The following is a 12,115-nucleotide window of genomic DNA, read 5'->3' on the forward strand; positions in this document are numbered from 1 at the left end:
GAGGAAAGGGAAAGAAAAAAGGAAAGAAAAAGAAAAAAAAAAAGAAAAGAAAAAGGAAAAAGAAAAGAAAAAGAAAAAAAAAAGAAAAAGAAAATAGAAAAGAAGAAGAAAAAAGGTAAAAGTAGATGGAAAGAAGTGCCCCCGGCTGAGCGCAACCCCCGCAGCCTCACGCCGCCCCTTACCGCACCGCCGGCTCCCTCCATCTCCCATCGCCGGCCGCGGCGATCGCACCGTCCTCCCGCCGGGCCGCGCCGAGCCGTGCCGAGCCGAGCCGGGGCGGTGCGGGCTGTGCCGTGCCGGGCCGGGCCGGGCCGTGTTGCCCTGCCGGCCCCAGCGCCCGCGGCGGCCCCGGGCAGCGCGGCGGGCCCAGCGCGGGGGGCGCGGAGCGGCGGGGCCGGGCCCGGCGGGGCGGGGCGGGCGCCGGGCGGGGAGGGAAGGGGAGAGCGGAGAGACGGGGGCGGGGGTGGGCGCGATGGAGGGGAGGGGTGGGGAGGGGAAGCGCACCACGTGCTCCTCGGGAAGATTTAAAAAAAAAAAAAAAAAAAAAAAAGGAATTATTTTGGGATTAGCGAAGCGAATACAGCGAAAAGCACAACCCCGGACCGCGTGCCCGCAGCAACGGCGCTGGGGAGGAACACGTCCAAAGCCCGCGGGGGCCGGGACATGCCGTACTCTGCTCCTAAATCCCCTCAGTGCGGCTCGCACTTGCTGGGGGGGGGGAGCACAAAACAAAACAAAACAAAACAAAAGTTTAAAAAAGGCTCCTGGAAAAGCAGGAGCCTTTTCCAGCCCTGGGGCTTTCCCTCGCAGTCCGACTTCAAAAACCAGAACAGCGCAGATGTCTTCGGAGTAACCCCACCTGAACACTGGAAACTGATTTTTCACTTTTTTTCACAGCTTGCTGGAAGCTCTCTTGCGCCGTCAGGTTTCTGAGCTAACAGCCACATCGTTAGAATTTCTCTACCCAGGAGCTCTGCGAGTTGTTCTTTTAAATAAAAGTGGGGTTTCCCTGTCAGAAGCTGTGCTTTAGAAAACATCCCCAAATCTCATGGCCCCCGTTAGAGGAATGAGCTGCCCAAGTAACTGGCAGACTGGATAAAGAAGGGTGTCAATTTCTGTGGGTTCAGCCTATTTGTGTTTTGTTCAGTAGCAGCTGAAAACTTCTTGGTTTTAACCCATCAAAATTAAGGATAGACTTTCTGGAGCAATCTCCTAGGACCAGGACTCACTGAACACCGTATGTTTGCTTCATCCCCAGCACTGGAAAACAAAGCTGCATGTTAGGTGGTAGACAAGGTTGTTTTCTGATGCTTTTCTTTTCTGAAAGGCTCTGGACAGTGCTAGTGGTAGGAGTGCATCACCATGAAGTCATTGACTTAAGTGTACCACGCCCGGGGAAGAGCAGCATCTCTGCGGCCAAGGAGAGAGTGTAGTCCTGCCTTGTTCCCCATCGACCTCAAGCATCCTCCCTGTCAGCACTGGACGATCTCAGCCTTTCCATTCTACAGCACTATGAAAAAAAATTTAAAAACTCCATTTCTGGCAGAATAAAAGTAAGTCCAGGCATAATACATGAAGCCTGGCCTGAAGCTTTACCTGCTTAGCAGTAAGACGGGAGTAGCAGCACCATCTCCAGGCTCTTAAAACTCATCTGGAGGCTCCATCCAGTGACACCTCCCCATGCTCCTCCCAATAGGGCTGCAGCAGGCAGAGTTCACACTGCTCCTCCTAACTTGAACCCACCCTTTTTCACCACTTCCAGCTCCACAGTTACCCAAACAATAGTGGTCCTGCTTTCCACCCACGCCACCCTCTAGGGAGACTGCACTGCCTCTGTTGAATGGGTGCTTCAGACCTGGTGTACCCTGTATTTCAGAAGGCATCCTGCTCTTTCCCTACAGCTTTCCTCTCCACGTGCTAAGCCCCTAAACCTGCACCCCAGCACAAGCTATGTTTACCCACCCACCACAAGAGTGGCACAGCATCTGCCCCCTGCCCTGCTCAGCAGTCCTCCAATCCAGTAATTTCTGTCCTCTGGGAACAGGCGTATGAAAACCTGGCTTTCCATCCCCTGAAAGAGCTGTCAGGGGGCCTGAAGAGGTCTCTACGCAGGCCCACAGACTGGTGTGGGCCTCTACCCCGTGTGTCAGCACAGAACCCAAAACCCATGGGAGCAGCATGTGCCTGTGATGCAGCTCCATGCCCATCATCTGTGGCCAAATTGTGCCATGGACTGCTGTGCCCCAGCAGGGCAGGTTGATGTGCTGAAGGGCTTCACCCCTCTCCCCCAGCCACAGCTGTGATGTCAAGCATGTTTTGGCCCCGCCAGGGTTTTGTCCCATCTGTCAGGGGCCTCTGAGGCCCCAGAAGCCGGTGCAGGGACACAGGCTGCATATTCTCCATCTGTGCCACGTCTGAGCTGGCTAACACAGTGGAAGAAGAAACCACCCAGCGCCTGGGGCTCTGAGGAGTTGATGCACTCTGCCTCCCTCTTCCCCAAGAGGGCTGAGGTCATGCAGGCCAGGAGGCAGCTGGAAGCAAAAGCAGGGTTTGAGGCTTGGGGGGCAGGGAGGGAGGGGGCTGGTGCTGCCCCTTGCAAGGCAGCTGCACATCACCCTGCCCTGGGCACCTAGGTGGCAGATGCAGCAACTGCGCCCCAGTTTGGGTTTTTCCCCCCTCTTTGTGTTGAGAAGAATTTCTCTCTGATCCAGGCATCTGGCCTGAGTCACCCAGACATTTAGGCTGCCAGGAATATGCTCTGTGCTGAAGGACTGGGAGAGGAGAGCATTTGCCAGCCTGTGGCAAGATGATCCTGCAAGCCTCTGCTACACAGGCATCTAGCTGTTAGTTTGCTTCACTGCCCAAGGAGGATGATGGGGTCCTGAAATTTACACAGGGGAAGGTGGAGTTTCTTATGCCACTGATCATTATTTTCTGCACAATGACCATATTAAATCCTAAAACATTTCTGTGAATGGGCAATCAGTAAAGAAATGGGATGGGTTTAGTGCATTTATGAAGGAAATCTGTGGGGTTTTTTGTCCAAAGGCTTGACATAAGTGTCTGGGTAGTTATATCAAAAGCTAAAAGAAATGTCAGCAAAAACTGACACAAAAACTGGCAGCTTGCTAAGTAGTTGTGAGTTATGTGTCACAGCTATGGAGAACTCTTAAGAATTTAAGAATTTAGGTTTGAGCATACAGCGTATGCCAGGCAGCAAAATTGGGACCCGGGGCAAAAAAGTAATTATGTGGATTGCTTGTTTGCAAGGAGTCTTGAAAGAGAAACAGGAGGTCAACAAACAGGAAAATGGATAAGCTAGGCAGTGTCAAGGTGTCCTTGTCAAGCAGACCCACACCTGAGTGATAGGAGGGCAGCAAACTGAACCCATTTTTCTGATCCTAAAACATGGATCAAACCTGCTTCTGGTCGCAACGTGAGGTCATAGGGTGCTTTCTCTCATCAGCAGGGCAGCACCAAGGTGTATGCATGGATTGAACATCGCTGTTCCAGACAGATGGCCCCAACCTCTTCCCACCACTTCCTAAGACAAACACTAATTCTCTGGGTCAGAAATTCACAGCTGAAAATACCTTACATCACCACCTCACCCCCCAGTGAAACAAAAAAAAAAAAAAAGGGAAAAAGAAAAAAGGAGTGTATCAAAACCAGTGCTCTGTAAAGGGTAACAATGCATAAACTCTAATCTTTTGGCTATAAAGGTGCTGCCTTGCTCATTATTCTGCTCTCACAGGGAAGGAGTACAGAAAACTCACTTCCAAATCATTTTTCCTCATTCAAAAGGCAGAAAACCACAAGTAAGCCATCATCCAGGTACTCACCAGAAAATTTCTCAGGACATGCAAATCAAAAAGACTCTCTTTTGTCATGAGGGAGAAGAAGGTTAGCACTTAAAGAAAAAAAAAATACTTGAAAATCCCTAAGCAGAAACACCGTTATCTACAGATGGAAAGACTGAGTTAATCATTTATTGGATTTTCCTCTGTGTGTCTGGCTTTTCTGGACACAGCTTTTCTGGACACAACTGGGAAAACATTTTGCTTTCTGGTTTTACTCAGAAAAACACAGTCACCATCACAACCATTTCTTTTTGAATTAAGGGTGGAAAAGTAGCTGCAACAGCACAAAGAAGACACCAAATTTGGAGGTCAGGTGCAGACTGAGAACAACTGGGCACGTGTAAAGATGGTAACTTTCTTAAGAAGAGTCAGGTACAAATCATTATAGTAAAGCCCAGGGTGATAGCCACATGGACTGGGTTAGTGAACACACTGGCTAGTTAGCTGGCTTTGCTGTGAGGAGGCGTATGCTGCAAGCCATGCCAGTATCATCATTCTCCACTTGGCTTTTCCCTTGCAGGTTGCCAGGTTGGTTTGGCCTCATACTCAAAGCTCCCGAAAACTTCCCTTTTATGGGTTAACTGACTCTTGTCCTGCTCCTTTCTGCATTGACAATTCTCCAGAGTCTTGCTATGCCCAGGACTTCCAGGAAACTGTTTTTTCAGATCCTCCATTTCTTGTGCCTGGAGATTTCCCTTCACACTCTCCTCTATCTCACATGTTCCTTGGGAGGAGAGGAAATGACCAATATTCCCTGCCTGTGGAGCCCTGTAACTGGCCAAAATTAGAGTATTTGATGGGGAATCTAAAACGTTTGTTATTCCACCCATCAGACTTTGGGGATCTCCAATTTGATATTTATCTCCAAAACCAAGGACTTCACAGCACAGGTATCTCCCCTGCTGGATGAGTCATAGAATCATAGCATCAACTGGCTTGGAAAACACCTCTGATATCATCAAGTCCAACCCTTGATCCAACACTGCCGTGGTTACTAGACCATGGGATTGATGCCACATCCAGGCTCATCTTAAAAACCTCCAGGGACAGTGAATCCACCACTTCCCTGGGCAGCCCATTCCAGTGTCTGATTACTCTCTCTGTAAAAAATTTCTTCCTAATATCCAGCCTGAACTTCCCCTGGCAGTGTTTAGAAGTCACCTTATTAGCCCAAGTCAAACTGAAGGACACAGAAAATCCTGCTGAATATCCCTGCTTTGGCAGGTTCTTGGCTACCTCCTCAGTCTCTGCTGTCACCTCCTCTCTTATTCTTAACCCTTGCTCTTCCCCATGTCCAGCAAATCTCTGTCTTTGGCCTTCTCTTTAGCAAAGGGCTGCAGGGTCCTGAAATCAGCCTATCTGTGGTGGGTACAGCCTTTTGAGCAACCCGCCATCCCCTCCCCAGCAAAACCCAAAACTCCTGGGAGTTTGTGCGGATCTGGTGAGCCTACAGCAGGGACAGGTCATTAAATCTTTCCCTTGCTGACTCCCTCCAAAAGTAGCAGCTCTATGCAACAAGCCTGGTGTCACCTACAGGGCCTACTAAAAGCTTGCCAGAGTAAAGACCATGAGAAAGGGTCCCAGCCAGGCTGGTGTTGTCCATGTTCTTCCCAAGCACCTCTAAAAGTGACAGAGAAGTAGTCGGTTGCTCCTGGGCTACCAAGTCACACAGAGTTCTGCTCCTGCTGCTCCCCAGCATTAGGGGTATAGCCTAGCCATCTCTCTGGATAGGGGAAAGTCCACCATCCTAGTTCTGGCAGGGAAGCAAGAGGCTAGGTCTGGGAGTTCCAGAATACTCCACTAATGGGAATGCCATCAGCAGAGGTAGGGAAAAGCAAATTTCAGCCAGTTTCCAGGAGCTCAGTTGTTTCTGTGTCTGGATATGTGCCATATTATATCATTAGAGGGAGGCTTCTAGGGATCAAATCACCAAGATTTCTTCCCTTCCCCCAGCTTGCCACGTAAAGGGTAAAGGAGAGAATCACAGTTTGGTTTATGTGCAGTGTCATCCATGCAGCAAGGGTAGATTTGGCCTTTGGGGCGATATGAAGGAAGAGTTCTTTCACTGCCTTATAGTACATAAGATGCATCACACCAGCATCATCAGCCCCACAGGTCAGTCTGGCATGCACAGCTCCTCAGCTCTTGCCCAGAGGATACAGTGCCTAGCAGAAAAGCAAAGGAAGAAGGTAAGGAAAGTGAGACCTTCCTCTCTCAGACTCAAACACCCAGCCATATGTTCAACAAGCAAACAGTGCTCTGTTGAATCAGATTTATCAAAGGCCATCTCAAAATAAGCCTGAAAAACCTCTGCCTAAGCATGGTTACTCTTGAGTCTTCCTCTCAGAGCCCCATCTGTCCTAGACTCACTGATTCCTTCTGCCATCCCTGCCTTTTGCCTGCATATGGTAACCAGATGGATTCATTAGCAAAGTAGCCCATCTAGACTATCAGCCACAAGAAAAAGGAATGTTTTGCATAAACATCAGCAGAGGTGTTCAGAAGCATGCAGGTGAGGGGAGCACACTGTATTTGAGCTGAACAGAAATGCTCCAGGTAGTCTTTTACCCTCCTGAACAACATATGTGATCCTACAGAATACTATCCTTTCTATGAAAACCTTAGCCAATCTCACAGAAATCTTTCTGATCTTGACCTCCAAAAGGAGATGCCAAATACTGTAACTCTGTGGCATGCTATCATCAAGGAAAGCATACATTTCAAGCCAAGATACTGTGGCTTTGTGGTTTCGGCTTCCTTAGACCCTGGCATACTCCTGCAAAGTCTCCTGAACAGTTTTCCCCTTTTCATGAGTATCTTCTTTATCTTCCTACAGATGGTTCAGACAGGACTGAGACTGCACATCAAATACTAAGCCAGTGAGGGGAAGGGAAGATTTATTCAATGGCTTTTCTTTTTGGTAGGGTAGGTAGCAGCTTTTTACAGTACTATCAGTACCTGGAAAACCTCAGTCAGAGAAGGACTGCTGCACCTAAAACTGTGGTTGCACTGACATGCAATAAACAGCCTTCAGAGTCAGGCAAACATAAGGCATATCACCCCACTGTGCTCCCCAAAACAGGATAATTACGGCCTGTAACTCTGGCATGTTCATACAGCAGCCGCTGGCTGAAATGCTGTAGCCAAAAATGGAATCAATGCAAAGAAAAGTACTAACAAGATCACTTCCTTTGCTTAAACAAAGCTGCTGCGGGTGTCAGCAACAAACAGCTGGAAATGGGTGGGCACATCCCTCCTCAGTTCTCCTCAGGCATCAGTCACAAATGACAGGTGGAAGGTTAAATGGTGACAAGCACATTGCACTGGGACAGAGTGAGCCTAGCCAATGTGAACAGATCAATATTGACTTTGGTCAGGACTGGAAGGTCTCTGCTGGCAGGTCTCTCAGCACATTTTCTAAACAAAGGAAGATGCCATTTGTTCCCACAGCAGAGAACAGGAGGCAAAGCTGAACAAGACTCAAGGCAGAGGTGTCATGTGTCCAGCCGGAGCATGACACCAGAGACAGCCGCTCTCCTGGTGCAGCACCATGGTAACAGCCAGGGTCTGCAGTGCAGTGGGCTGTATCACCAGGCTGATACAGGTGTTTTCTTCTTCTGTAGCAGTTTCCTGGGACAGCCTGCCACACAAGGCTGCTGCACAGCCTACTGGGCTAATATCAGCTGGAAGGGTCATCTGAAGGGATGGAAAGCCTTAGTGAAGCAGGACCTTTGAGGTGCCTGGGAGGACAGAGCGAGAAGGGAGGCATAGCTTTGCATCAAGTGGCAGGGAGTATATGGCTGGCATCACACACTGAAGATGTGAGTAGAAAACAGGCTACCAGGAGATAACTCCTGTTATCTCCTGTAGAAGATGTAAATCTTCTACAATTTCTTGCTCCTCTCCAAAGCAGGACACCAGACCTCCTTTCAAACTTTTTGTATCTCTCTTTTCTCTCCCCAAACTTCAGCCTCAGCATGCATCCTCTAAATTTCCACCATCTCATGTACCACCCTACTTTCTCAAAACCAAGTTCCACCTTTTGCTCCTCACAGCCTTGGCTTCCTACAGCACTCAAACCCAGATCCCAACACAGGAACTCTCAGTTCCCCTACTATCCTGCTCTAGAGAACTGCTGCCCCCTTGGTGAAGAGTCCCAGCCCCACTGCCATGCATCCCCAGACTCATGGTCCCTATCTCCCCAGCAATCATTTATCTTCTTATTATTGCTTTTTCCCAGGCTAATTGTTAATTACTACCCTACCTGTGGCCAGGGGCCACCCTCCATCAGTGAGTTGGGCACACAGACTTGACATTCAATATTACCTGAAGCAGCAGGAAACATGTAAGGAGTTCTCATCCCACCCACCCCACTCTTGTTCCTTCTAATGCTATGGAAGTTTTGCCAAATGCCACATTTAGCCAGGCCCACCCTGTGCAGAAAAAATGCTCTAGCCAAGAAGCATCATTTTGCATTTGAGCTTTTTTTCCTCCATCTTCTCCCCAGATTAATTGCTGCTGTCACCTTTATTCACCCCACTCTTTACACCAGCCTTACTTTTCCATCAGCTCTCACCTGCTGCTGTGCTACAGGTCTCAGCATAAGTTTTTCACCATTTTCATACATCTTCCTCTGCAACCTAGCTGACTGTACTAAAAGCTAGAGTAGCAGGCTATCCAGCATCTATCTCTTCCCCTTACTTCCAGAAAATCCTCACCAGGAACACAGAAGACATGAAATGGACAATTCAATGCTCTAGCATGGAGATTCAATCTCCTACAAAGCAGGTTTTATCTGAACAACCAAGGCCACTGGTGGCATTGCCTGTCATTTCTCACTCTGTATCACTCACCATCACCATGTGGATCCAGTGCCTACAGGTGGAACAGATATGGTGCTCCTGACTCCCTCAAATCCAAAAATCCTTCTTTATTTTGTCTCCAAAAGCTTCATTGTTTTCATTCGGTGTCATACTGACTTTTTACAATTCCATCAAGCCAGTTTTACAGCTCCATAGCTGTGTCTCCAGATGAAATCCAAGCCCAAACTCAGCCCAAAAGAAAAAGCTGCTCAGTTCCACAAGTATGTGTTCCAATCCTTCATAATTCTTTTCCATTTATATTTTTTAATTAGAATGATAGATTTTTAATAGCTGGTGCAGAAGCAACATGCTGTTTTCTTCCCTTTCCTTGATGTCAGAAATACTCTCTTCTGGCTTGAAAAAGTTGCTGGATTCTTGTTTTCAGAAGATGAAGAGGTATGTATAGTGATGAAGGGATAACAATTTGAGACAGTTGAGGGAGACACAAACTTCATTCAAAGCCTACTGGAGTCCGTGGAAAGCTATCACTGTCTCCCTTGGCCTTTGGAGTCTCTCTTGGTTCTTCCCAAACTTTGGATTTTCAATGGCTGTCTTACAAGCAAATGTTTAGTCTGATTGTGACCCTGCTGAGCACATTTAACCTTCAGTGCTTTGAGCAGTAGTGGCAAACAGTCAGCTGTTCTCAGGATAAGGTCGTTGTGCAAGTGTTTTCAAGTGCAGGACAAGCAATTCTTAGTTATAGTTTTTCATACTGGTAGACTTCTCTGAAGTCCAGGGCACACACTCATGAATTAACCCTCCTACGCCGCCTGCCAAAAATGCAAGCCCCAGCAATCTGACTTCTCAGATGAAACAAGTGAGGTAGAGAAGTCAAATGACCTGATCAAACCACGGATGCAAGTGAGTGTTAGATTTAATATGAAAAGGCTGCTCTTTGCATGGCAATAAACCAGATGTCTCTCAGCCAGGCACCTCTCAGTCCCTACTAAGCATGTGGTTCAGTCCCACTGCAGGTAGTCACATACATGAAGTTAGACAGACACACAACTACTTTATAAAGCCAGGACCAAAATATCACATATTCACATACACATTTTTAGACACTGGTCAAGAACTGTGCTGAAGCATGAGCTCCAGTTCATTTACTACATCCGAAGTGGTCACAAAATAGCCAGCCAGCCCAGCTGCCTCAGGAGTGAGCTCTGCAGAACTGAGACATCAAGGAGGGCCTGATCCTGAGCTGTTGGAACTGGGTGGAAAAAGAAGAGAATGATATTATTGAGGCACTCAGGTTTGTTCCTCAGGTTTGTTCTCCTACTTGAATGAGGGAAACCTTTCAATCAGTGACCTCAGATTAATAAACCTCACTCACTTCTTGGATTTGAGTTTGAGGGGATTTTCTGAGTTAAATGGGAGATTTTTGCCTTTTTTTGCAAGTCAGTATTTGTCAATGTGTTAACAGCTTCCTTGATACCAACAGAAGACCACTGTTTTCTGTAGATAAAATATAAAGGTTCAGTTTCTCCACAGAATTCATTCAGCAGTTCTTTAGACACACCTACGGAAGGCAGACAGATCTGCACTGGATATTAGTAACAGCCAAGGCTAGAATGGAAAACCTTCCTACTTCCCATAATGGAAATGTGATTATTGCTAAAATAGCTTGCTTAAATAATGGCTTTGATTTCTAAAGAAAACAAATACTGCAGTCTTATGATGACACAAAACTACCATAATCATCTGGTGGCATGACAGTGATCCTTTTTGCATTTCCTGCATTCTCTCTGTATTTCCTGCAGGGAATGCATTTTTTGAATGGAACATGCACATCCCAAAGGTAATCTCTGTACTGAGGCTATGGGCCTCAAGCCATACAGCTGCATTTGATGCAGCCTGAGGATTTGCAAGTACCTCACCAAGGGTCTCTTCTGGATATGAAACATTCAAACACGTGGAAAGACTCGTTGCGCTATGTGCACTGAGGTAACCTGCCAAAAAGAGATTGTTTAAGGTCTTTTTTTTCTCTTTAGGAAGCCATGTTTGAATTGAATAAAGCCAGAAGAGCTCTGGAACCCAAGGGGTACTTTACAAGAATTGGCAGGGGTTGGGCATAGACTCCAGCATTTTGCCTAGGTGTGTGGCTACAAATCTAGTAGAGGAAGATAGTGGAATTAAACAGAGTGACACAGTCTGTCTTAACAGCCACCACAAATATAATTTTCCTATAGATCAGAGCCCATAAAAGGTGTGGGAGATCACAGTAAGCACACCACACAACTATGTCTACAACTAATGGATCTCGAACCACCAAGATCTTCTCTAAAGATGGCAAGACAAGCCACCAGTGAAAAGCTCCCTGTGAGATCTGTGATCATCCTTAGGGGATGGCACTGTGTAATTCAAATGATGTTGCAGTGAAAGACTGAACGGGGGAAAACGCATATCCTTGGAGTGGACTGGATAATGAAAGCCATCTTGAAGATGAACACAGTGGAATGCTTTCAAAGATTAGAGCATATTGCAGAAAATAAGGTACAGTACAGACCACCCAAAACTGTTAATGTAAGTGCTGCTTACCCCGTGGGAGAAACCAGAATGTGGAAGATGCTTTGTAAGCATTGCTTCTTACTCAGAAAATTCACAGTTAAATCTCAGCGATATTTTTTTAAAAGTTGATATTCAGCTTTTAAAATGTCGATGAATCACATGACAAGGAGGCTAATAAAGGTGCCCTAGAAGGAAATACTTTGTAATGACATTCTGTGTGTGTTTCCTCAAGCAGTCTGCTTGAGGTGCAGGCTTTCTCTTGAGTGCATAACTTGACCAACTCACAGGCAGCAACAATTTGATTAAACAGTTCTTGTTTTACCTGAGTTCTCTAAGAAAACAAGAGCTTACAGGGTTATGCTGCGTGTTATCTGTTTGTTCATCTGTATTCTTCCCATTAAATCTTCTGAACTAGTTAGCTGATTTTTAAAGAAAAAGTAGGACAAAGGTCTCAGGGAAAGTTAAGTTATTGGAAACCAGCACTTTATTAATGCTTGTTCCAAGAGAAAGACAGGGAGAAGCACATCCCTTTGGGCAGCAGTCAGCATTGGCAGGTGGTCCACTCATCTAGGTACTTTTTAAACCTGCCAGAGGTATCCACCAGGACACAAGTGGGAGATGGAAAATACTGATATGAGTGCATGAGGTATGCCCCAAAAAAGGGAATCTATAGGAAGAAAGACTACACAAAACATTGTACTTTTTGTTACCATTGGCAGAACTTCCTTGTGATTCATGTGCCCTGCTAGTAAGCAAACAAAGCCATAGTTTTCTTGGTGATTCAACACTTACACAGTTGGTCCCTTTCAAATTCTGCCAGCTCTAACCAGAGGAGTCCTTCATTTTCATTTTCTTTTTCCTTGCTAGCAGAGGGAAGAGCTCCTG

The 12,115-nt window shown here is 46.8% G+C and overlaps 1 protein-coding gene across 1 annotated transcript in view; it reads right to left on the minus strand.

The window, feature by feature from the left end:
• Positions 1-381, minus strand: part of PSD3 (pleckstrin and Sec7 domain containing 3) — a 113,521-nt gene extending 113,140 nt beyond the window's left edge. Inside the window, exon 1 of the mRNA XM_064642316.1 lies at positions 183-381. Within this exon, the coding sequence (XP_064498386.1) occupies positions 183-203 (21 nt within the window). The 5' untranslated portion in view covers positions 204-381. The remainder of the gene's footprint in view (positions 1-182) is intronic.
• Positions 382-12,115: the final 11,734 nt, after the last annotated feature.

The sequence above is a fragment of the Pseudopipra pipra genome, chromosome Z (genome assembly GCF_036250125.1).
Source record: "Pseudopipra pipra isolate bDixPip1 chromosome Z, bDixPip1.hap1, whole genome shotgun sequence".
NCBI lineage: Eukaryota > Metazoa > Chordata > Aves > Passeriformes > Pipridae > Pseudopipra > Pseudopipra pipra.